The sequence below is a fragment of the Puma concolor genome, chromosome D1, assembly GCF_028749965.1.
Source record: "Puma concolor isolate L17-30 chromosome D1, mPumCon1.1.hap2, whole genome shotgun sequence".
NCBI lineage: Eukaryota > Metazoa > Chordata > Mammalia > Carnivora > Felidae > Puma > Puma concolor.
Window position 1 is genome coordinate 28,911,968 of NC_141676.1, and position 27,248 is coordinate 28,939,215.

Below are 27,248 nucleotides of genomic sequence, written 5' to 3' on the forward strand. Positions count from 1 at the left end.
TTATTTGTTGTCAGGATAAAGTTGTCGGGACGAAGTTTAAACTCCTTACTTGTTTGACTGGAAATAAGAAGCCCTCCATTTTTACTGACGGGCTTAGTTTTAATTTTACTGAAATTAAAACTAAGCCTAGAGTGACAGACCTAAGTTTTGAAGAGGAGTGTTTTGTGCTGTGAGATAAATAACATATAGTTTAAATCATAACTCAAGAAATCAGGAAATTTTGTTACTTTCTGTTTTAGCATCATTTCAAGGAAAGCAGGATTACTTAAAATAAAGATTGAAGTGGATTCTAAATGCTAAGCCAGAGCCCAAAGGCCATTAATATTTGTAACACTGTTGTATCTAGTTCTTTGGTCTTATAACTTTCTTATAAGCCAAGAAAATGGTTTTATATTCCCTGGATTCTATCCTTATACCTGAAGCATCAGAAAGGAAGCGCATAGTGTAGCTCAGTGTAAAACATTAGAAGCATATGTTCCTAGCCCTTGAAAGTTTTAAGTCTATCTAGAAAACTAGACAGTTTTTATGTAAAGAACATTTATTTTCAGTCACATCCTAGAATATTAAAGATGGCTTTTTTAATATAAGGAGAAAATATGTAATTTAAAAATTTGTAGTCTCAAATCAGAGGATTGTTAAAAGGACCATTCATTTTTGTCAATATTAATTGCGAATGCAAATAAATATAAATAACTAAATACTGACTACTTGTGCATAAGCACATTTTTGGTGATGTCTCTTTGATTCATTTATATTTTAATATTTTTCTTAGTGAGTTAATTGATTAATCACATTAATTTAGTGATTATATTAAAATATTCATATGCTTTTGTTCAGTTTTTACATTATTTACATTACTACATTATACCTCATAAGTTTCTGTATTAAGTTATATGGGTTTTTTTCATTAAATAAGGACAAATGTTTCATTATAGCATAATAATAATATATTTCTAACATATAGTTTAAGACTGGCCTGTAGATGGAGACGAGGCTCTTGTAAAACCATTGGCAGATTAGGTTAAAGAGAATGTCTCTTTCTTTGCACAGGTAGAATAGTGTTGCTCATGAGCACACTTACCCATTTTTCCCAGGTCTTGGAGCCCTACCAGGGCTAACTCAATGTACTGATATGTCCTGCAGTGGTGGCCTATCTCTCTAGAGAGCATTACAGTCAGTGACCATGCTGTTGTACCTAGTAGTTCTTGGAAGAGAGAGTGTACAAACAGGTAAAGTGAGAGGATTTTTTTACATTGAGAGTTTTAAGTCTGAGTAGCTGAAAGAGTAAAAATTTAAAAATACATTTTAATAGCCATTTGTAATATTTCAGACATTCTAGGTATAAGAATTTTGTATTTTTTATGTAGTCTTAATTTTTAACTTTCAGAAAAGCTTTTTCATTTTTTATTTTCTTTTTCAGAAGCTAATCAAGTCTGGTAACATTGGCTATATCACTCACTTAAAACTTTTAATCATTTTCCCAAAGATAATTTTTATTTTTTTATTCTGTTTTATGATTTTATTTAGAACAGTTAAGCTATTGGTTTGTGACGAGATGGATTTTTTTTGGGGGGGGGGGAAGCAAAGTTAAATAGACCAAACTTAGCTGTTAGATTAAACTAGATATTACAGTTTTGAATGCTGGGTTCACTATTATGGCAATCATGAAGAATTCCTGATACTATCTATGAGCAGCATTCATAACCTCTGGTATTTGTCTGAGTAAACGTCAGAGCACTCAAGGAGATAGTGATATTTAACAGACTACCCTGTACCAGAAAAGGAGGGGTAAAGGAAAAAAGAGCACAATATTTATGACTCTAGGAACTATAAGTTGTAATTTAATGAGATCAAAGCTTGTGCTGTTTATTCGCTGTGCTAACAGCTTTGAATAAAATGGTTAGAAAACAGACAATGTACTAAAAGTTCAGGATATTTAAAAGCTATAAGGGCTATAAAATCAAAAGCATATTTTCAGTGGAAACTCATTTCATGGAGGTCTCTGATTTTAATTTATTATGTTCTTAAGATTAAGTAATTAATATAAGAAAAAGAAAGACATAAGAAATGATTAGCTTTTACTTTTGTCAGCCATATACTGGATTTTCACTCTTACCCTCCCCTTTCCCACTTTCTTGTTTCAGAACAATTATTGTAATAGGAATTGATGCATTTTAGAGTATCTCCTATAAAACTTAGCTAATTACAACAGCTCTGTGTTTTCAGTTGAAAAGCGTAGAAAGCCATAGGAGTTTGTTGCACTTTATAACCTTGACAGAAGAAATAATTTGTAGAAAAAGGATTTTCCTTTATTAATTCAGATAATTGTAAGCCACTTATGTGAATGTAAGTTTTAGTGACATACACTTCAGTTTAATTATACTTTTATCAGTAGAACATTGTGTCTTAGGAGTAAAACTAGACTAGATCATTAGTGTGAAACTAGCATTAAAAGGCATCCAATAATTTACTTTCTAAGTTATTAGAATGTTTGTTTACTTCTTATAAGTGTATCTTGCTTTAGGAAAATACAATATAAAAAATTAAAAGTTAAAAAATTGTTGCAAATTTTAAAAATTATCATTTTAGTGCACCAAAAAAAGCAGCTTGAAAGCAAGTTTTTGAAAACACCATTTTGTAAAGATGTGCCTTATTTTAAATCCAGTATTATTGGTGGCTTTTTTAAAAAGAATCAATTGAGCACAAAAGATTTGTTTTTATTTTGTATTTATTTAATTTTATTTAATTTTTATTTCAGAGAGAGAGGGAGGGCGCAAGCAGGGAGAGGGGCAGAGGGAGGGAGAAGGAATCTCAGGCAGGCTCCACACTTGGCAGGGAGCCTGACCTGGGGTTTGATCCCATGACCCTGGGATCATGACACGAGTGGAAATTAAGAGTTGGGTGCTTAACCGACTGAGCCACTTAGATGCCCTAAAAGATTTGCTTTTAACATTCAGATGATATTTGACTAAATACTGAGTAACAATATAAAAATTAGCCAAATATCCTGTAAATCTGAATTGAGATTAAAACTTTAAGGTCCTCTAACAGATATTTTCCTTTGAATTAATTTCCTAATTTTTTTAAATGTTTATTTATTTTTGATAGAGAGTGAGCAAGCGAGCACAAGTGGGGGAGGGGCAGAGAGAGAGAAAAGAAGACACAGAATCCGAAGCAGGCTCCAGGCTGTGAGCTGTCAGTGCAGAGCCCGATGCGGGGCTTGAACTCACAAACTGTGAGATTATGACCTGAGCCGAAGTCAGATGCTTAACGCAGGCATCCCATAAATTTTTAAGAAATTAAATTAATTGCTGAAATTACTAGATTTTTTTTTTAATACCCTCAGTAACCATAGTCAGTTTAGCTCCCAACCCTTGTTTTTAAATGTTTATCCAGGGTGGAAATAATAAGAGCAATACATTGTTTTGTTCAATAAGTTTGTTAAGTCAAAGACCCTCTAGTTCTAGAGTAATGTTTTATTATACCATCTTATTTCTGTAATTGTTGTTTTCTAGCATATTCTTGGATCTGTACTTATAGTGAAGAATTAACCTATTTTAAGGTCACAAATTTAGGGCTGTTGATTACAGCAGTCAAGGTTATTTTCTAGCCAAAAAAATACACTGGGGCAGAGGGAGAGAGAACGAGAATCTTAAGCAGGCTACAGGCTCCAGGAGCCTGATGCAGGGCTCAATCCCATCTGATCCCATTTGATTTCATTAAATCTTATTTTAGGTAAAGATAAGTCACATTTTTTTCATAATCATGTTCATCACTTTTTTATTAGAGTCATTATAATGTTTAGTTCCTTTTATTTATTAAAAAAATTTTTTTTAACATTTATTCATTTTTGAGAGAGCACAGTGGGGGAGGGGCAGAGAGAGAGAGAGAGAGAGAGAGAGAGAGGGAGACACAGAATCTAAAGCAGGCTTCAGGCTCTGAGCTGTCAGCACAGAGCCTGATGCAGGGCTTGAAATCATGGACCACGAGATAATGACCTGAGCTGAAGTGAGATAGTTAACTGACTGAGCCACCCAGGTGCCCCTGTTTAGTTCCCTTTAGATTCCTGAATGTATTAAGCTGCTATGGGATAAGTATAAAACATGGCACCTTTCCTTGAGGAGCTCATGGTCTACAGGAAAATTCTTATTGTTTTTAGCTGTGAAAGAAGGAATCTTAATTCTTTAAATAAATAAAAGGATATTTAATTATACCATTATTAAGAATTCAGACTATTTTAAAAGTAGAGAAAATAATCCTAGAATCCTTTAGATTCACCTTAGTAGTAATAATAGGTAACAGTGTCTAGCACATAGTAGATACTCAACGTACACATTGCATGGAGTATTACACACCAGGCACTTTGTTAGTTTTTAAAAAATTATATTCCCAGTTTACAGATGAGGAACTTGATACAGAAAGAAGTTAAATAAGTTACCTGAAGCCAGAATTGGAACCTGTTTGGCTACAGAATGTTCAATTAGAACCATTTTACTGATAGTAATGGCAGTATAAGCAATTTATTCACATAAGTTTCTTTGCTTTCTTATTCCCCGTTAGAAATCATATATTTGTTAAAAGAGGAAATTGTTAACTATTAATACTCCTGAAATACCAGCTCCTTATATGCCTTGCTATAAAGATCTATAGACCTGTATGTCCTTACCTTGAAACTTTATCATTAAATACTGCTTCCTTTGGGCTCTTTCATTTGGCCCTCCTCTTTCTCCAGTCAGAGCATTGTTTTCTATCATCTGTACTATTACACTCTCAAAGTTGTTCTCTTTACCTCTAGTCCTTCAGTCCTCACTACCTCACCCAGTCCATTTGTCTCCTCCTGCCAACACATAATTCCCTGCATAATATTTCTCATTTATTCTATTTATCTTTATTCATCATATTATCTTTTTTCTTTAAAACTATACCTTTCGGGGCGTCTGGGTGGCTCAGTCGGTTAAGTGGCTGACTTCAGCTCAGGTCATGATCTCGTGGTCCGTGAGTTCTAGCCCCAGGTTGGGCTCTGTGCTGACAGCTCAGAGCCTGGAGCCTGCTTCAGATTCTGTGTCTCCCTCTCTCTGACCCTCCCCTGTTCATGCTCTGTCTCTCCCTGTCTCAAAAATAAATAAACGTTAAAAAAAAATTAAAAAAAAAAAAAAACTATACCTTTCAACTATAGTCATTTCAAAGAGGTACTTGACCCAGATGTATATAGACGGGTGTTGCTTTTCTCTTTCCCCCTTTTATTTTCTTGTTTTTAAATATGAACATAATGATTTCTGCCTTTCTTATTTTATATATGTGAAATAAATATAAAACAATAAATGCATGGTAAAACACTTCAGAAAGTCCAACACACCATAGAAATTTATGGGATTATTGTTACTTGGTAAGGATTAAGGCAGTTTTGACGGATTCAGCTTTTTTGTACTACAAACTATAGGTGGTTTATTTGGAAAGCCTTTTAAGACCACTGAAACACAGCATCATTTGCCTTTAAATTCCTTTATCAGATAATAAAGTCTGAAATTCCTTCTGACTCATCAACTGTTCTTTCTCCCTTCACACTTGAACTATTTTCTATTTCTATAACATCTGGTTCTCTCCAGACTATCTTCTTCAGATCATCTCTAAATTTCATGGAATCATATGGATCATCTAATCTGGTTTTTGTCTTTATTTGAGCTGCAGAACCCTCAGTGTGAGATGTGGAAGCTCAATATTAAGATAAATAAGGTAGAGCTGTTGTGATTGAAGGAAGCATTGGAGGAACACTGGACATATACCAGGGGCTCTTTCTCCTCTATTAGTAGCCATGAAGGGTCTCCATGGAACCTCTAGGACTTCTCAGAGCACAATTTAAAAACCATTAACTGGATCCAATCTCTCCTTTTTTTGGAAAGGGAACCAAAACCTCAAGGGAGTAGGTGAATTACTTAAGGTCAATCAGCTTGTAAAAAATACTCTCCATTTATCCTCTATTGTACTATGTAATGTTTGTAGTAAGTAATAGTCTAAACAACCTGTATATTTTACAATGTAGCTGAAATTTTTCTTGTAGTGGACATTGTGACAATTCCCCCAATATCCAGTCCACCTTATATGATCAGTCTGTCTCTAAGGCACTTCATATACTCTCCATTTTTCATGCCAGTGTTTGGTTCACGAATGAGCTTGTAATCTAGTTCTGGCCAGCAGGAAGTGGTTCAAAGAAAAATTTTCTTACTCTTCAGGAGTTCCAGGAAGACACAGTTGCTATGCAGTACCTATATTGGCCTCTTCCTATAGTCTCAACAGTGGAACAATGAGGACAGCCCCGGGAATGGAAAATGGAGAAATAAAAATATCCTAGTCTTTGATAATACCTAGTCTTTAATAAATATCCTAGTCGTTGAGTCCCTGAATCAACCAACACAAGAACCTGCCCAACTTTTAATTTTTTAATTTTTTTAAATAAGTTTTTAATTTTAATTCCAGTATAGTTAACACACAGTGTCATATTTCAGGAATATAATATAGTGATTCAGCAGTTATATACATTACTTAGTGCTCATCATACGTGCATTCTTTAATCCTCCATCACCTAGCCCCATCCTCATCCCCCCATCCAACTCTCCTCTGGTAACCATCAGTTCTCTATAGTTAAGAGTCTAAGTTTCTCTCTCTCTCTTTCTCTCTCTCCCCCTCCCTCCCCCCCCCCCTTTTCCACAGTGGCTGCACCAGTTTGCTTTCCCACCAACAATGTGTTACTGTTCTCTTTTCTCCACATCCTTGCCAACACTTGTTGTTTCTTGAGTTTTTGATTTTAGCCATTCTGACAGGCCTGAGGTGATAGCTCATTGTAGTTTTGATTTCATTTCCCTGATGATGAGAGATATTGAATATCTTTTTATGTGTCTGTTTGACATCTAAATTTCTCTTCAGAGAAATGTCTGTTTATGTCTTCTGCCTATTTTTTAATTGGATTATTTGGTTTTTGGGTGTTGAGTTTTATAAGTTCTTTATATATTTTGGATACTCACCCTTTATCAATTATGTCACTTGCAAATATTTTCTCCCATTCTGTAGGTTGGCTTTTAATTTTGTTGATTGTTTCCTTTGCTGTGCAGAAGCTTTTTATTTTGATGTAGTTCCAATAGTTTATTTTTGCTTTTATTTCCCTTGCCTCAGGGGATATATCTAGAAAAATGTTGCTAAAACTGATGTCAGAGACATTACTGCCTGTGGTCTCTTCTAGGATTTTTATGGTTTCAGGTCTCACATTTAGGTCTTTAATCCATTTTTATTTTATTTTTGTATATGGTGTAAGAAAGTGGTCCAGTTGCATTCTTTTGCATGTATCTGTCCAGTTTTCTCAGCACCATTTTTTGAAGAGACTTTTTCTCATTGGATGTTCTTTCCTGCTTTGTCAAATATTACTTGACCATATATTTTTTATTTTTTTAATATTTATTTTTGAGAGAGAGAGAAAAAGTGGGGGAGGGGCAGAGAGAGAGGGGGACAGAGAATCCAAAGCAGGCTCTAGGTTCTGAGCCTTCAGTGCAGAGTCCAACATGGGGTTTGGACCCACGAACTGTGAGATCATGACCTGAGCCGAAGTCAGACGCTTAACTGACTGAGCCACCCAAGAGCCCCTTAACCATATAATTGTTTCTGAGTTTTCTGTTCTGTTCCATTGATCTATGTGTCTATTTTTTTAAAGTTGTTATTTATTGAGAGAGAGACAGACAGACAAGAGTGGGGGAGTAGCAGAGAGAGGGGGAGAGAATCCCAAGCAGGCTCTGCACTGTCAGTGCAGAGCCCAACATGGGGCTTCATCCCACCACCCTGGGATCATGACCTGAGCTGAAATCGAGACTCAGGCGCTTAAACAACTGAGCCACTCAGGTGCCCCTGTGTTTGGTATAATTGTAGATGGGATTGTTCTTTTTTTTTTTTTTTTAACATTTATTTTTTTGAGAGAGAAAGAGGCAGAGTGTGAGCAGGGGTGTGGCAGAGGGAGACACAGAATCTGAAGCAGGCTCCAGGCTCTGAGCTGTCAGCACAGGGCCCAATGTGGGGCTTGAACCCATAAACTGCAAGATCATGACCTGAAGTTGGATGCTCAACCAGCTGAGCCACCCAGATGCACCTAGACGGGATTGTTTTCTTTATTTCACGTTCTGCTGCTTCATTATTAGTGTATAGGAAGGCAGCAGATTTCTGTGTCTGTTTTTGTTTTGTATCCTGTGACCTTACTGAATTCATTTATCAGTTCTAGTAGTTTTTTGGTAGAGTCTTTAGGATTTTCTATGTATAGCATCATGTCATCTGCAAATGGTGAGAGTTTTATTTCTTCCTTACAAATTTGGATCCCTTTTATTTCTTTTTGTTGTATAATTGCTGGGACTAGGACTTCCAGTACTATGTTGAATAAAAGTGAAGAACCTGCTCAACTTTGGACTCCCTGTTATGTGGAAGAATAAATGTCCTTAGTATTTGATGGTTTAAATATGGTTTTCTGATACCTGTAACCAAAGCATCCTAATTGATACTGCTGACACTTTGTGTTTAATTACAGAATATTGTGTTTTGCAAAATATTGGATGTCTAAAATGTAAAATGGGTTCGTTTTATATCATCTGTGTGATAAACTCACTTTTTAAGTGTCTTTTTTAAAAAGAATTATTTATTTATTTTTATTTTAGAGAGAGTGCAAGCTGGGGAGAAGGGCAGAGGGAGAGAGAGAATTTTAAGCAGGCTCCATGCTCAGCTCAGAGCCCAATGTGGGGTTTAGTCTCATGACCGTGGGATTATGACCTGAGCTGAAATCAAGAGTTGGACAGTCAACCAACTGAGCCACCCAGGTGCCCTTTAAAGTTCTTTACAAATGCCTTTGGCTCCCTGATCATCATTTTTTTTCCATTCCTCCAAAGTTCTATCTTAAGGTCTCTGTTATTCTTTTCTCGTATTATCTCTTTCAGTTAGCTCATATTCTGTGATTCAGTGATTCACTTCATGCAGATGACTTTACGTTTCCAGCCTCACATTTCCCTTAATATCAGTTCTATATTTTCAGCTACCTGAAGGGTCATCTCTTTCTATGACTTATTGTAAATTCAGGGTCAGCAGAGCACATATTGAATTGATTCTTCATTCTCAACATCCCTCCTCTCTCCCCCGGCCATCCCCCAAATTCATACAACTCTCCTTTCAAAGGAAATCTTCTTGCTGACAGTGAAGTTGAACCATTGCTAGGACATTGGAACTTCGTTTGGGGGAATTTATCATGGGTAGCCTTTTATAATTTGAAAAAAAAAACATGAATGAAAGACTTTTATATATATCTATATATACATCTATATATATATCTATATAGATATATATATAGATATATCTATATATATATATAAAGACATATCTATATCTAGATCTAGATCTAGATATAGATATGTCTTTATATATATATATAGATATATAGATATATCTATATATATATCTATATCTAGATCTAGATATAGATATATAAAGATATAAATATAAATAATAACAACCTCTGGCTCAGGCTTAGTGATTTGTGCTTTTTTCGCTTGCTTGATAGTCTCAGATCGTTAACCTCTTGTTTCTTGTCTTAAATACATTTTCATCTATTTCATCAGTGAAGTAGACTTCCCATTTCTTTTCCATTTTCATGCTTTCTCTTCCACATTTTATGGTTTTTATTTTCATTTCTCCTAGCTTCACCTAGATATTCTGGAATAATTTTTTTCCTTCATTCCCTTTGTCTACTCAATTATATCTTAAAATATCTCATATATTCCATTCTCCATTTCTCAGTAATATAGACATTTATCATCTCATGCCTGGATTAATAAAACAGCCCCTTAGCCAAAGTTCTTTTATCTGGTTTTTATTCACTTTTGTTGCCAAACTAACTTTATTAGGTTACTAGTGTAATGCATTGCTTCTCTGTGCTGGACATGCTAGATATTTAGTATATATAGAAGGAACGATAGACTGAATAACTTCTCTTTTGCCTAATGAATCAAGTCCCAAATTTTTTCTACTTTATTGAGACAAATTGACATATAACATTATGTAAGTATAGGTGTACAACATATGATTTAGTTCCATACTTCTTTAATTGACCTTCCAGAACTTCCAAAGTCTGGCCACATTCTACATCTTCAGCATTGTTTCCTACTATTTATTAAGCATCTTCTGTTCTATTTAATGCAAAATCTTTGTTGCAATTATTATAATTCTTCACTATGCCTTTCTTTTTTTGCCTTTGCTCCCCTCCATTTCTCCTGTCCACACTCAAAATGCCTTCTCTCAGTTTACTTGTATTAAACAGGATTGAGTCAGGAAACAGATGGCACATTGGAATAGGTAAAAGAGAAAAGTTTGATGAAGAAGCTGTTTACAAAGTTATGGGCAGGGTTCAGGGGAACCAACAGGGATAATGAATCACCACAGCGATAGAAGCAGTGGGGGAATGATTATACCACATAAACCCCAGGGGAAAGGGAAGGAAGCAGCTACTGGGAACCTGGAGAGAGCTATAGGCACAGCTGTAGAAGAAAGCTGAATTCAGAAGCTGTGACCTTTGGCAAAGGTACAGAGCTGTTGTCATTTCGTGGCCATATAGGGAGAAAACTGGGGAAATACCTCTATCTGTCTGTCTTCCCAGGATACTGATTTACTGGTGCCTTCCAGAGATTGAACCCAGCCAGAAGCAAGAAAAACTGCTACATCCACAGATATCAGCACACAGGGGACAGAGCAGTATGGAGAAAGGGTGGAGAGTGAGTCAGGAGAGACAAATGGAGAAAATCCAGTATATTACTCATTCTTCAAGGCCTGCCTTCTTTGTTCAGACTTCTTTCATTATTCAGTATATGCTGATTTTTCTCTTTGTACCAGCCATTAATTTGCCTGCTTTTCTAAGCATTAAGTCCTGTCTCTTGACCCATGTTTTTAAAAAAAATTTTTTTACTTATTTATAAACATTTATTTATTTTTGAGACAGAGACAGAGCATGAACGGGGGAGGGTCAGAGAGAGGGAAACACAGAATCCGAAACAGGCTCCAGGCTCTGAGCTGTCAGCACAGAGCCCGACGCGGGGCTCTAACTCACGGACTGCGAGATCATGACCTGAGCCAAAGTCGGTCGTCCAACTGACTGAGCCACCCAGGCGCCCCTCTTGACCCATGTTTTACTTTAGCAGTCATTTTAGGCAGTGCACATATCTAAAAGGGACATGTGAACTAAGACCAGTTAATACTTTCTTCTGGATTTTGAACTAGGTATTGAGTTATGATTGGGTGAAGTTTTCTCTGGGCAGCTGAAGCTATAACATGAAGAACTCTGGAAGTTTTGGCAGCACTATTTTCTGCTGTTCCTTTTTCAGCTTCCTTGATATTACACTCTTGATTTTCCACCTACCTCAGTTGACTGTACTTCCTTCTAATATTAGCTTCTTCTCTAATCCATGAGCGTTGGAGTTCTTTAGGACTCAGTCATTTGCCATCTTCTGTCTTCTAACTAATAACTCTAAGTGATTGCACCTGTTTCCATGGCTTTGTATTCTATTATATACTATATTATACTACATATATGTATATACTGTACTCTGATATGTGAGAAATGTGTTTATTTTGAAAAAAATACTAATCAGTACAATGAAGAAAATAAAAATTTCCTGTAGTCTTACCACCCTAATGAACTTTTTTTTCCCTTCAGAAGAGTTGTTATTATTTATTCAGTTCTTACAGTCTTTTGTTTTTTAATTTTTTTAACAAATTCTTTTTTTTAATTTAAATCAAAGTTACTTAACATATAGTGTAGTAATGATTTCAGGCATAGAATTTAGTGGTTCATCACTTACATACAACACTGACTGCTCATTCCAACAAGTGTCCTCCTTAATGCCCATCGCCTATTTAGCCCATCACCCCATCCAGTACCCCTCCAGCAACCCTTAGTTTGTTCTCTGTATTTAAGAGTCTCTTATGGTTTGTCTCCCTCTCTGTTTTTATCTTATTTTTGCTTCCCTTCCCCTATGTTCATTTGTTTTGTTTCTTAAATTCCACATATGAGTGAAATCATATAGTTGTCTTTCTCTTACTTTGCTTAGTATAATACACTCTAGTTGCATCCATGTTGTTGCAAATGGCAAGATTTCATTTTTTTGATAATCTAGTAACATTCCATTGTGTGTGTGTGTGTGTGTGTGTGTGTGTGTGTGTGTGTGTGTGTGTGTATGTATCATATCTTCTTTATCCATTCATCAGTCAATGGACATTTGGGATTTTCCATACTTTGGCTATTGTCAATAGTGCTGCTGTAAACATTGGGGTGCACGTACCCCTTTGAATCAGCGTTTTTGTGTCCTTTGGATAAATACCTAGTAGTGCAATTGCTGGGTCATAGGGCAGTCCTATTTTTATTTTTTTGAGTAACCTCCATACGGTTTTCCAGAGTGGCTGCACCAGTTTGCATTCCCACCAGCAGTGCAAAAGGTTCCTCTTTCTCTGCATCCTAGCCAACATCTGTTGTTGCCTGAGTTTAGCCATTCTGATAGGTGTGAGGTGATATCTCATTATGGTTTTGATTTGTATTTCCCTGATGATGAGTGATGGTGAGCATTTTTTCATTACATACCATCTTTTAAAAGTTGAAGTGTATTAGGATTCTTAACTGTAAGTTGATTTTGTCAGCAAAAGAATTTAAAACTTTTTTAAATGGTTATTTTTGAGAGAGAGAGGAGAGAGAGAGAGCATGCGCGTGCAAGTGAGTGGAGAAGGGGCAGAGAGAGAGGGAGACACAGAATCCAAAGCAGGCTCCAGGCTCTGAGTTGTCAGCACAGATCCTGATGTGGAGCTCAAACCCACGAAGTGCAAGCTCATGACCTGAGCCAAAGTCAGCTGCTCAAGCGACTGGGCCACCCAGTTGCCCCAGCAAAGGAATTTAGATGTTGGTCATCTCAGACTTAGAAAATGGTCAGAAAGGGAACCTATGCAGTTTTGAAGAGCATGCCATAAAATCAACTTCAGTCCTGAGTATTGTATGTTGTCACTATTGACTGTAATGATGCTGCTACGCTACTGTGGTGTCATTGTTGCCCATGGAAACTTGATGTTACTAGCGTTGCCCCTGCAAACTGTCAACAGATGGATTTGCAACAGTTCTTGTTCTTTGTGGTATTAGTTTCTGATCCAATATCCAGGACAGGTGTATCTGATTAGCAGAGTCTGGCCTCATGCTCATAAAGCTAGTATCTGCCATGTCTGGCTTCTCTAGTGGGCAGTGGACTCTTGTAGAATTCCTCCAGAATTCAAAGGGAGTTCAGATACTGTGTAGTTAAGAATGTGAAAATCACATTCTTGAGTGTTTAATATAGTGAGTATACACAGAACAGCAGTATAATAAATTATACACCAATTCAGAAGTTGGTATTTCAGAATTATAATGTGTTTGGAAGATATCTGTTGATCTCAATGGATATGTAACTTCACAAATGAAGACTTCTTTTATATTCCCTGCGATTCTAATAATCTGCAGTGATGCTAGAGTTATTTTTTTGAGTTACAAATCTAATGTCTTTCTCCTACTCAGAATCCTTCAATTTTTTTTTTTTTTGAGAGGGAGGAGGGGCAAAGGGAGAGGGAGAGAGAGAATCTTAAGCAGGCTCCATGCCCAGCATGGAGCCCAACATGGGGCTAGATCTCATGACCCTGAGATCATAACCTGAGCCCAAATCAAGAGTCAGACACTTAACTGACTGAGCCACCCAGGTACCCCCAAATCCTTCAATTATTACCTCATTGACTAGAGGATAAAATTAAAACTTTTTATCTTGGCCCACAAATCCCTTTCAAAATTTGAATCTTGTCATATTTCTAGCCACAATCACAAATACTCTACCTCTCCCCCTTACCCATAACATATAAGCTCCAACTACATCCTATTCTGGTTCCCTGAAAAATACCATGCTCTGTTATGTTTCTGCATGTTTGTACGTGTAGAATCTTTTTGTCTGGAATGTGTATTCCTTTTTTGCCTTCTTTGCAAATTTATCTTTGAAGACTCCATTCAGAAACTGCTTTTCCTAATAGTGCCTTCTTGATGCCCTCAACCAAACTCCTTCTTTCTTTATGTTTCTGTGCATTCCTATACTTTAGCAGTCATCACATTATATTGTGATTATTTCTTACAGAAACTTTTATTAGATGCTAACAAACTTGGAAACTGATAATCTTTTATTTACTTTTTTTTATCTCAGAAGATTTTTGTTAAATAAGTAATAAATGAAAACACCCTACTTCCGGTTGGTTAGTTCATTTGGTTTGTGTGCTCTTTTTAAGAGGAAAAAATCCTGCATTCTATCCTTGTATCATTGTGTCTATGGTCATAGCCACAAATAGCATCCCCACCTTGGCTAATTATCTTGCAACAGAACTAGGGGAAATAGACCTTGATGGACCAGTAATATTGTCGTAAATGATAGGTTTAAAATGGTCTTTAAAACTGTCAGAAAAGTACCTTGCTGTGATGAAATGTTTATACTGAATTTTCTGTTTATATTTCTCATGTTAAGGAACTTAAAAAAGTTACCTCAGACTTGATAAAGTCCAAGGTCACATGTCAACAAGAGATAGGAGAAGAAAACATCCATTTAACAATTAAAGAACAAAAATTTCAAGAACTTCAAGAAAGATTCAACATGGTATTTAATTAAATGAATTCATGTTTATATAATTGTTTTTGTAAAATTTATGAGAATTTCAGGATTATAATATAAAAGCATTCCTTTGTAAAGTTAATATATCGAGTAAAAAAAGGTATTATGAATTATTTTTCACTCTGGGTAATTTTTGCCATTATCAGCAAGAATTTAAGACAATAAAATTTGTCTATAACCATTTTATTTCCACTTTAATGTAGTGTCAGGTAATCTTATGGTACAATGGTGTCTCCAGAAAAGCTTTTGGAGATAAGAAATTTTGTAGTTTTTTTTAACATTAATATTTATAAATTTGTACACCAGCCTGTATTGGGTGTCTAATACAGTCTTTATTTCACTAGAACCACTACTTCCCCAGCAAACAAAGGTTGGTACTCTGGGGTGGTAAGGGGTCATGGCACTCCTAAACTTGTTGAGCACTGAATTAAATGTAGAATTTTCTGAATTTTATGTCATAACTTTAAAATTACTCAATTTTTTAAAGGAATTGGAATTAAATAAGAAGATTAATGAAGAGATTATGCATATTCAAGAAGAAAAACAGGCAAGCAATCATAAGATATTTTGGAAGCCAGTAAATATTTTTAAAACTGATATAACGTGAGAAATAAACAAGTTCAGTAACAAATGGAATCATGTGTAGGTCAGTTGCTAGCACATAGTAAGCACTCGGGGTCATTTGAATGGATACATGTGAACCTTTATAATCAGGTCTCACATATGCTCCCATTAAAAAACAAATCAGAGAAATGGGAAGATGTTTGTCATAGGGGACAAACTTCCAATTATAGTATGAGCAAGTTCTTGGGGTTTAATGTACAGCATGATGATTTTAGTTAACAGTACTGTATTACATACTTGAAAGTTGTTAAGAGAGTAGATCTTAAATGTTCTCACCACACACACACAAATAGGAATTATGTGAAGTGGTAGAGATGTTAATTAATCTTATGGTAATTATTTAGCACTATATACGTGTATCAAATCATCATGTTATACAACTTAAGTTGACACAATGTTATGTGTCAATTATATCTTAATAAAGTTGGGAAAATATTACAATATTTAATTAATAAAAAGGATAAAAATAAATCAGTTTTTTCCTTGATAGTACCCTAGCAGGTACTATCCATTGGTACCCTAGCAGGTAATTACTGAAATGTGTGTATGCTTAGAGCATACATTTACAGGATGTTATACTCTCATTTAAATCTATTTGATATTTATAATTTTTCTATTTAAAAAAAGGTCCATGAAAGAAAAGTTCTGTTTCTTTTTTTTCTTTTCTGCTTTTCTTCCATTTCATTATGAATGCATATCATGACATTTTAGCCCGTTAGCAGTATGACATTTTAGTAGGGATATGTTTACCTTTTTTAAGACAAGCCAACAATAATTTTAGTTTTGAATTCTTCACATTTTTCAGTAGTGTCTCATAATCCACGGTCCATTTCAAAAAACTTTGTTAATTATTTGAAGAACTCTTGGAAATAGTACTTTGTAAGAAATTATACAAGTTATTTTAGATATTAAGTTAGTAAAATATGCTATTAGTTTATTTCAGTATCTTGTTATGATATTTAAATTAAACTATAAAGATAATAAGTTAAGAAATTAGAAAAAGTACTTTAAGAATGAATTTAGAAACATACCTACAAAATTTTTTCAACTAATATATTTATACTCTTTTAAAGGATATCATCACTTCTTTCCAACATATGCAGCAGTTACTTCAGCATCAAACTGAAGTTAATACTGAACTGGAAGCAGAGTTGAAGGTGTTGAAAGAAAATAATGAGGTTGTATATAGATATATAGATATAGATATAGTGTATTTATATCTAATGAGCTTTACCTGTTTAGTTGCATTTATCTGCCCAACTTTATGTGGGATCATTTTGAATTTTAGGGGTAAGATATGGCCTTCTTCACCAACTTGGTATCAATGTCTAAAGTAATGAATATATGTGTGTATATATATATTTTTTTAATTTAAATTTAAGTCACTAGTTAAGTGTTATGTTTTATCAAGTATCTGACTTAATTTTGTAACAGATTGGATGAGATTTTTTTTCTTTGTCTTAGAATTGTGGCAAAGACCAAAACTGAAAATAGAAGGTGATAAGTGTCACCATATTCTAAGAGAACAGTCAGTGAACTCCCAGAAATTGAGGCAGACCCCTCTTCATGGGTTTAGGTAGAACTGGCCCTGTTGTCACAGCAATCACACCATCATCTTATTTCCATATTTAAAAAAAAAAAATGGAGAGAGGAAGAAATTATGGTCACTGATGTTTTGGGAGTAACAGTTCCATAAGAGAGGCTTTTCTATTACATCCCTAGTTGGGAGGGGTCATACATTTCCCCTAATAAGCTAGGTGAAGGAGTCTATGTGAAAATCATGTAAAGATTGGGGTACAAAAAAGGGAAAGTGCCATCTTGTTTTGTGGATGGATGCTTGAGATGCTGTAAAAACTTGAAGGTTCACTCTGGTGTTGGCAGTAGAATAAAATGTGATAAGTTCATGTGGAAGAACTGGCATATGTTTTTTGAAGTTTGGAATTATACCAAGAGCATATAGACTAGTGCACAGTTATGTTCCAGAAATTTCAAGGAGGAAAATTTTTGAAGTGATCTTTACCAATGGGGCTTGAAGTGTATTATGCTTGTTCCAATACTGTATGGCCCAGTAAGGGTGCAGAAGAGAGACATTTGGTGGTTTCTTGGTTCCACATGAAGGAACATGGAGGTTAGTGGAAGGGCAGAAATTGCTCTGTGTCCCCCTGGCCAAGTGATTGAATGTCTAAGTCAAGAGAAGGAGGTGGGGACATGTTCCACTGGGGTGGCCAGTGGAAGATATTTGTGTTCCTCTGAAGGAAATCTTGGAAATGAAGGTAAAGCTGAACATTTTTCAAGAAAACTACAATCATAGGGTACCTGGGTGGCTCAGTCAGTTGGGCATCTGACTCGATTTGGGCTCAGGTCATGATCTCATGGTTTGTGGGTTCCAGCCCTGTGCAGAACCTACTTGGGATCCTCTCTCTCTCTCTCTCTCTCTCTCTCTCTCAAAAATAAGCTTAAAAAAAAAAAAGAGAGAAAACTACAATCACTTCCCATGGAAAGACCACCATCAGCAGAGGCCAAGGCCAACTTCCTGGGTATATAACCAGTGCAGTTGCATAGGGATCCATACTCAGAAGGGCTTTTTGCTTCAGGTTTAATGTTCTGTGTTCACTGTCTTGAAATTTTCATCTTTAAATTTATGTTTTGTAAATTAAGTCTGATGGGAAAATGGAGCCTGCACTGGAGTCTTGGAGCCTTAGCTCAGGCTTTGCTGTGTCTCCTACTGCCTCTCAGGATGAGTTTTTGGCTGCTGGTTCTGCCATACTTTGGTATGCTAGGCCCTGCCTGGCCTCATCCTCTCTGCTTCTGCTCCACCACTGTTGTGGTCACGTTCCTGGGGAGAGGTTTGTGTTCTACTGTTGCTCTTTATGTTTGGTGGAGGGCTAAATATAGCAGGGAGGGTCTGGGTCCATTGCATATGTCTGCAGCATCATCTGTCTCAGGTTGGCAATACCTTGGCACATTAGGTAGGTGACTTGGCAGGGGGTGAGTCCTCAATCCAGGTACTGAGATGTATCCCTGCCTGGCATTTGCAATCTGTTGGGGGTTACCCATCTGCCATGAGTTGGGGCAGAGGTCCCATGAGACAGGAAGATTGACTTCCTCACCCCCAGCCAGGACATACATGGGTCAAGCAGCTTGCAGGAGGTAGAACCCAGTAGTTGGTGGATCTACTAGTGTTGAGTTGTACGGTGAGGCCCTCAGGCATCTGTGAGGATCTGAATTTGCCCTATGAGTATCCCTTTGCCCAGGGGCCCATGACATTAAATAGAAAGTAAAAAGCACGATGACATGATAAGCTCATAGGGAGAGAGAGAAAGGGGGAGTGACCATGAAGGAAGGAAAAAGTTTTGTATTTTCGTATCTTCAATAGCACCTTTTCCGTGCTTTTTAAATTTTGCACTGGGCCCCACAAAGTATGTTGAATTCATCATCATTGACTGGAGCCAGACGTAACCTGAACAATGCCAGAGTTGTCTCCTCATCATTGATGTTCTATGACTAATTATGTAAAGAGAGTTTTGGCTTTTTTATTTCTCTTGCCTGCCCCTAATATTATAAAACTTAGACCTGGAGGGACGCCTGGGTGGCTCAGTCGGTTAAGCATCCAACTCTTAATTTTGGCTCAGGTCATGATCTCACAGTCATGAGATTGAGCCCCCTTGCAGGACTCTGGGCTGACAGCACGGAGCCTGGTTGGGATTCTCTCTCTCTCTCTGCACCTCTCCCTCCTCAAAATAAATTAACTTAAAACAAAAACAATTTAGACCTGGAAGAGAGAGAGGGAAGAGGTATGCCAGAGTCAAACTCCTCCTTCCTCTTGACCTCTTCACCTCTTCCAGTAAGACTAGTGAAAAATCTCTGAAAGTCCAGCTATAAGCAAGTATCCCCCACCTCCTTTACTTATCTACAGATAGATAGCTGGGACTTTCTCTAATATTTTAAACCTTATCACAAGAAACATGGGATAGAATTTACCCAAATTCTTTATGAGTAGCAGTTACCAGGACTGTTTTCTAGTCCATTTAGAGGAGTTGAAACAGTTAGTAATCAGCCAATCCAGTCATTTCATTTCATGATGAACTAGAGGTCCGGAAAGTGTAAGCAATATAGTTCAAGGCTTCTTAATTAGTGGCAATCCTCAATTTAAAATTTTGTCCTTGTTCTACTCCAGCACTATCTCTACGTTACATTGTTAATGTATTCTTCCTAGATCACTGAGAGCTGCCACTTTTGTTAGATCAGTTATTTGAAAACTACAACTTTTAAATTGCTGTTCATGAGTTCTAAATGCAATGTTTTTGTGTTGCTTAATTTTGTTGGGTGTGAAGTGTATCTGTGTGTGTGTGTGTGTGTGTGTGTGTGTGTGTGTGTGTGTGTATAAGAAACATGTGAATATATACTAATATATATTTATATATATACACTGAAATAATCCTGACCTTAACTATAGTTCCAAGATCTTTTAACTCTAAGTGCTAATATCTTAGATAATCCAGGTGCCTCTCTCTGTAACTAGTACCATTATTATTTGAGCCTTGATAGTATGTAGAGAAACTAGATGTCATACGGAAATTTCATGCAAAGTATTGGCAAGAACAGGATAGAATTGTCAGCTTTTTATTTTTATAAGTAACAATATTAAAAATAAACACCATCTACCATCACTTTCATTTTATAAAAAAGAATATTTTGGGGTGCCTGGGTGGCGCAGTCGGTTAAGCGTCCAACTTCAGCCAGGTCACGATCTCACGGTCCGTGAGTTCGAGCCCCGCGTCAGGCTCTGGGCTGATGGCTCAGAGCCTGGAGCCTGTTTCCGATTCTGTGTCTCCCTCTCTCTCTGCCCCTCCCCCGTTCATGCTCTGTCTTTCTCTGTCCCAAAAATAAATAAATGTTGAAAAAAAAAAAAGAATATTTTTACACCACATATTAAGGATATGATCTCAGAATAAAGATAATCTTTTACAGGAGAAGACATTTGATGATTTATAAAGCCTTTTTTTTTTTTTTTTTGCCATGAACTAGTGACATTTTGTCATGGATCAGTACTTGTTTGCAGACTGGTGTTGGAGAACCACTGATATATAGTATAACAAAATATTAATGTTGAACTGTTGCTGCAGATTATGCTGCATAGATATCTCAACTGTTTTCTCAAGGAGCATTCTAATTCCACCTGTATTAAAAGGGATCATTACTCTTCATAATGGCCTACTGTTTTTCAGTGCTCTGCAATCATGCTGTCATCTGTCTCATTTTTTAATAGTAGTTTGGAGCATAGAGACCTGAATTCCCATGATAGACAATATTTCCTACTATAATTTAATCATAGTTTAGTCTAGATATGAGTCTAGTTATACTGCTATAGGCCTAGTGTTAACAAGAATAGTTTACTTTGTTTGCTCCTATAGTCGTAGTATTAACCAGAATAAGTTACTTAGTTTTTGGTATAGTAAAATATTAACAGATGGTTTATTTTGACTTTCCACAATATCGAGTTTTTCAAAATGTTTTTCAGATTTGTTAATCCAGGTGCAAATAATAACAAATAATTTTCTGAAAGTAAATTCCATAAGAACAGTAACATTTTCATGCATTTAGCATAAGAGCTAAAAGAGTATCTGGCACAGAGTAGGAGCTCATTAAATTTTATTAAATTAATGAATGATTAACAATGAATAAATTCAGAATCTTTGTAAGTTCAGATATTGCCAGATCCAGGCTTCTGGTTAAACATGTTGAATTGAACCCACACATTCACTTCTATTTCCTTCTAAAACTGAAATAAAATGACAGTAAATCCACAAGGACAAGTATATAAGGAAACAATAAAAATTAAGGTTTGAAAGTTGGAACCAGGGGCGCCTGGGTGGCTCAGTCGGTTAAGTGGCCAACTTTGGCTCAGGTCATGATCTCGCGGTCCATGAGTTTGAGCCCCGCGTCAGGCTCTGTGCTGACAGCTCAGAGCCTGGAGCCTGTTTCAGATTCTGTGTCTCCCTCTCTCTGACCCTCCCCTGTTCATGCTCTGTCTCTCTCTGTCTCAAAAATAAACGTTAAAAAAAAAAAATTTAAAAAGAAAGTTGGAACCAGATGGAAAATTTGTAATTTACCTAGCAAATGAAAGAAAGTAGAAACCCAAGGCAAAGGTGCATAAATGCTAAGGAATTGCAAGCATCATGTGCCTCTAGAAACTGGTGTGCACCCGAGCCAAAGGCTTTTATATAAGAAGCTAGAAGCTATCATACCTCCAAATTCTCTTTCCTACCTTGCCCAAAAAGGCACTGCCTGTCTCCTGCTTGACAGAAGATTGGAGATTTACACTGGAGAGTTTGAGGAACAACAGGTTGGGAAATCCAGTGGTTTGCTGGTGACCGCTTATAGTAGGGATTGCTGGTTGTCAGAGCTGTTGTCATTTGTGAGCTGCTTGTTAAACTAATGGTAGTTTTGAATCTGCCCATGGTGGGAATATTTAAAAGTGCCAAATGCTGTACCAATATGCTACTGAGACTGTTATATTGAGAACAGAGTGGGAAGTCTAAATACTGTTATCTGAGCCCTCCCTGCTCTGTTTCCCCATTTAGAGGACAGCTAGCCTTATCACTTCCAGGCAGGAGAATGGAAGATTCCTTTCTTGGGAAACTAACTTGCTCAAGAGAAAAGACTGTAGCTACTGCAGTTAAGCTCTCCCAGTGAACTAGCTCGGCCAGATCAACCTACAGTGAAGCCCATCATTTGACAAAACTTTCAACCAGCTTTTTAGTACTTCATTCTTTTTTTTTTTTTTATATATGAAATTTATTGTCAAATTGGTTTCCATACAACACCCAGTGCTCATCCCAAAAGGTGCCCTCCTCAATACCCATCACCCACCCTCTCCTCCCTCCCACCTCCCATCAACCCTTAGTTTGTTCTCAGTTCTCAACAGTCTCTTATGCTTTGGCTCTCTCCCACTCTAACCTCTTTTTTTTTTTTTTTCCTTCCCCTCCCCCATGGATTCCTGTTAAGTTTCTCAGGATCCACATAAGAGTGAAACCATATGGTATCTGTCTTTCTCTGTATGGCTTATTTCACTTAGCATCACAATCTCCAGTTCCATCCACGTTGCTACAAAAGGCCATATTTCATTTTTTCTCATTGCCACGTAGTACTCCATTGTGTATATAAACCACAATTTCTTTATCCATTCATCAGTTGATGGACATTTAGGCTCTTTCCATAATTTGGCTATTGTTGAGAGTGCTGCTATGAACATTGGGGTACAAGTGCCCCTATGCATCAGTACTCCTGTGTCCCTTGGATAAATTCCTAGCAGTGCTATTGCTGGGTCATAGGGTAGGTCTATTTTTAATTTTCTGAGGAACCTCCACACTGCTTTCCAGAGCGGCTGCACCAATTTGCATTCCCACCAACAGTGCAAGAGGGTTCCCGTTTCTCCACATCCTCGCCAGCATCTATAGTCTCCTGATTTGTTCATTTTGGCCACTCTGACTGGCGTGAGGTGATACCTGAGTGTGGTTTTGATTTGTATTTCCCTGATAAGGAGCGACGCTGAACATCTTTTCATGTGCCTGTTGGCCATCCGGATGTCTTCTTTAGAGAAGTGTCTATTCATGTTTTCTGCCCATTTCTTCACTGGGTTATTTGCTTTTCGGGTGTGGAGTTTGGTGAGCTCTTTATAGATTTTGGATACTAGCCCTTTGTCCGATATGTCATTGGCAAATATCTTTTCCCATTCCGTTGGTTGCCTTTTAGTTTTGTTGGTTGTTTCCTTTGCTGTGCAGAAGCTTTTGATCTTCATAAGGTCCCAGTAATTCACTTTTGCTTTTAATTCCCTTGCCTTTGGGGATGTGTCGAGTAAGAGATTGCTACGGCTGAGGTCAGAGAGGTCTTTTCCTGCTTTCTCCTCTAAGGTTTTGATGGTTTCCTGTCTCACATTCAGGTCCTTTATCCATTTTGAGTTTATTTTTGTGAATGGTGTGAGAAAGTGGTCTAGTTTCAACCTTCTGCATGTTGCTGTCCAGTTCTCCCAGCACCATTTGTTAAAGAGACTGTCTTTTTTCCATTGGATGTTCTTTCCTGCTTTGTCAAAGATGAGTTGGCCATACGTTTGTGGGTCTAGTTCTGGGGTTTCTATTCTATTCCATTGGTCTATGTGTCTGTTTTTGTGCCAATACCATGCTATCTTGATGATGACAGCTTTGTAGTAGAGGCTAAAGTCTGGGATTGTGATGCCTCCTGCTTTGGTCTTCTTCTTCAAAATTACTTTGGCTATTCGGGGCCTTTTGTGGTTCCATATGAATTTTAGGATTGCTTGTTCTAGTTTCGAGAAGAATGCTGGTGCAATTTTGATTGGGATTGCATTGAATGTGTAGATAGCTTTGGGTAGTATTGACATTTTGACAATATTTATTCTTCCAATCCATGAGCAGGGAATGTCTTTCCATTTCTTTAAATCTTCTTCAATTACCTTCATAAGCTTTCTATAGTTTTCAGCATACAGATCTTTTACATCTTTGGTTAGATTTATTCCTAGGTATTTTATGCTTCTTGGTGCAATTGTGAATGGGATCAGTTTCTTTATTTGTCTTTCTGTTGCTTCATTGTTAGTGTATAAGAATGCAACTGATTTCTGTACATTGATTTTGTATCCTGCAACTTTGCTGAATTCATGTATCAGTTCTAGCAGACTTTTGGTGGAGTCTATCGGATTTTCCATGTATAATATCATGTCATCTGCAAAAAGCGAAAGCTTGACTTCATCTTTGCCAATTTTGATGCCTTTGATTTCCTTTTGTTGTCTGATTGCTGATGCTAGCACTTCCAGCACTATGTTAAACAACAGCGGTGAGAGTGGGCATCCCTGTCGTGTTCCTGATCTCAGGGAAAAAGCTCTCAGTTTTTCCCCGTTGAGGATGATGTTAGCTGTGGGCTTTTCATAAATGGCTTTTATGATCTTTAAATATGTTCCTTCTATCCCGACTTTCTCAAGGGTTTTTATTAAGAAAGGGTGCTGGATTTTGTCAAAGGCCTTTTCTGCATCGATTGACAGGATCATATGGTTTTTCTCTTTTTTTTTGTTAATGTGATGTATCACGTGGATTGATTTGCGAATGTTGAACCAGCCCTGCATCCCAGGAATGAATCCCACTTGATCATGGTGAATGATTCTTTTTATATGCCGTTGTATTCGATTTGCTAGTATCTTATTGAGAATTTTTGCATCCATATTCATCAGGGATATTGGCCTGTAGTTCTCTTTTTTTACTGGGTCTCTGTCTGGTTTAGGAATCAAAGTAATACTGGCTTCGTAGAATGAGTCTGGAAGTTTTCCTTCCCTTTCTATTTCTTGGAATAGCTTGAGAAGGATAGGTATTATCTCTGCTTTAAACGTCTGGTAGAACTCCCCTGGGAAGCCATCTGGTCCTGGACTCTTATTTGTTGGGAGATTTTTGATAACCGATTCAATTTCTTCGCTGGTTATGGGTCTGTTCAAGCTTTCTATTTCCTCCTGATTGAGTTTTGGAAGAGTGTGGGTGTTCAGGAATTTGTCCATTTCTTCCAGGTTGTCCAATTTGTTGGCATATAATTTTTCATAGTATTCCCTGATAATTGTTTGTATCTCTGAGGGATTGGTTGTAATAATTCCATTTTCATTCATGATTTTATCTATTTGGGTCATCTCCCTTTTCTTTTTGAGAAGCCTGGCTAGAGGTTTGTCAATTTTGTTTATTTTTTCAAAAAACCAACTCTTGGTTTCGTTGATCTGCTCTACAGTTTTTTTAGATTCTATATTGTTTATTTCTGCTCTGATCTTTATTATTTCTCTTCTTCTGCTGGGTTTAGGCTGCCTTTGCTGTTCTGCTTCTAGTTCCTTTAGGTGTGCTGTTAGATTTTGTATTTGGGATTTTTCTTGTTTCTTGAGATAGGCCTGGATTGCAATGTATTTTCCTCTCAGGACTGCCTTCGCTGCGTCCCAAAGCGTTTGGATTGTTGTATTTTCATTTTCGTTTGTTTCCATATATTTTTTAATTTCTTCTCTAATTGCCTGGTTGACCCACTCATTCGTTAGTAGGGTGTTCTTTAACCTCCATGCTTTTGGAGGTTTTCCAGACTTTTTTCTGTGGTTGATTTCAAGCTTCATAGCATTGTGGTCTGAAAGTATGCATGGTATGATTTCAATTCTTGTAAACTTATGAAGGGCTGTTTTGTGACCCAGTATATGATCTATCTTGGAGAATGTTCCATGTGCACTCGAGAAGAAAGTATATTCTGTTGCTTTGGGATGCAGAGTTCTAAATATATCTGTCAAGTCCATCTGATCCAATGTCTCATTCAGGGCCCTTGTTTCTTTATTGACCGTGTGTCTAGATGATCTATCCATTTCTGTAAGTGGGGTGTTAAAGTCCCCTGCAATGACCACATTCTTATCAATAAGGTTGCTTATGTTTATGAGTAATTGTTTTATATATTTGGGTGCTCCGGTATTAGGCGCGTAGACATTTATAATTGTTAGCTCTTCCTGATGGATAGAACCTGTCACTATTATATAATGTCCTTCTTCATCTCTTGTTAGAGCTTTTAATTTAAAGTCTAGTTTGTCTGATATAAGTATGGCTACTCCAGCTTTCTTTTGGCTTCCAGTAGCATGATAAATAGTTCTCCATCCCCTCACTCTCAATCTAAAGGTGTCCTCAGGTCTAAAATGAGTCTCTTGTAGACAGCAAATAGATGGGTCTTGTTTTTTTATCCATTCTGATACCCTATGTCTTTTGGTTGGTGCATTTAATCCATTTACATTCAGTGTTATTATAGAAAGATATGGGTTTAGAGTCATTGTGATGTCTGTATGTTTTATGCTTGTAGTGATGTCTCTGGTACTTTGTCTCACAGGGTCCCCCTTAGGATCTCTTGTAGGGCTGGTTTAGTGGTGACAAATTCCTTCAGTTTTTGTTTGTTTGGGAAGACCTTTATCTCTCCTTCTATTCTAAATGACAGACTTGCTGGATAAAGGATTCTCGGCTGCATGTTTTTTCTGTCTAGCACACTGAAAATCTCGTGCCAATTCTTTCTGGCCTGCCAAGTTTCAAAAGAGAGATCAGTCACGAGTCTTATAGGTCTCCCTTTATATGTGAGGGCACGTTTACCCCTTGCTGCTTTTAGAATTTTCTCTTTATCCTTGTATTTTGCCAGTTTCACTATGATATGTCGTGCAGAAGATCGGTTCAAGTTACGTCTGAAGGGAGTTCTCTGTGCCTCTTGGATTTCAATGCCTTTTTCCTTCCCCACTTCAGGGAAGTTCTCAGCTATTATTTCTTCAAGTACCCCTTCAGCACCTTTCCCTCTCTCTTCCTCCTCTGGGATACCAATTATGCGTATATTATTTCTTTTTAGTGTATCACTTAGTTCTCTAATTTTCCCCTCATACTCCTGGATTTTTTTATCTCTCTTTTTCTCAGCTTCCTCTTTTTCCATAACTTTATCTTCTAGTTCACCTATTCTCTCCTCTGCCTCTTCCATCCGAGCCGTGGTGGTTTCCATTTTGTTATGCATTTCATTTAAAGCGTTTTTCAGCTCCTCATGACTGTTCCTTAGTCCCTTGATCTCTGTAGCAAGAGATTCTCTGCTGTCAGCTATACTGTTTTCAAGCCCAGCGATTAATTTTATGACTATTATTCTAAATTCACTTTCTGTTATATTATTTAAATCCTTTTTGATCAGCTCATTAGCTGTGGTTATTTCCTGGAGATTCTTCTGAGGGGAATTCTTCCGCTTGGTCATTTTGGATAGTCCCTGGCGTGGTGAGGACCTGCAGGGCACTTCCCCTGTGCTGTGGTGTATAACTGGAGTTGGTGGGCGGAGCCGCAGTCAGACCTGATGTCTGCCCCCAGCCCACCGCTG

At 37.1% G+C, this 27,248-nt stretch overlaps 1 protein-coding gene across 1 annotated transcript in view; it reads left to right on the forward strand.

The window, feature by feature from the left end:
* The window catches only part of CCDC73 (coiled-coil domain containing 73), a 121,508-nt gene that overhangs the window by 67,345 nt on the left and 26,915 nt on the right, over positions 1-27,248 (forward strand). Inside the window, exons 9-11 of the mRNA XM_025928706.2 lie at positions 14,580-14,708; positions 15,211-15,270; positions 16,421-16,525. Coding sequence (XP_025784491.1) covers positions 14,580-14,708; positions 15,211-15,270; positions 16,421-16,525 — 294 coding nt within the window. The remainder of the gene's footprint in view (positions 1-14,579; positions 14,709-15,210; positions 15,271-16,420; positions 16,526-27,248) is intronic.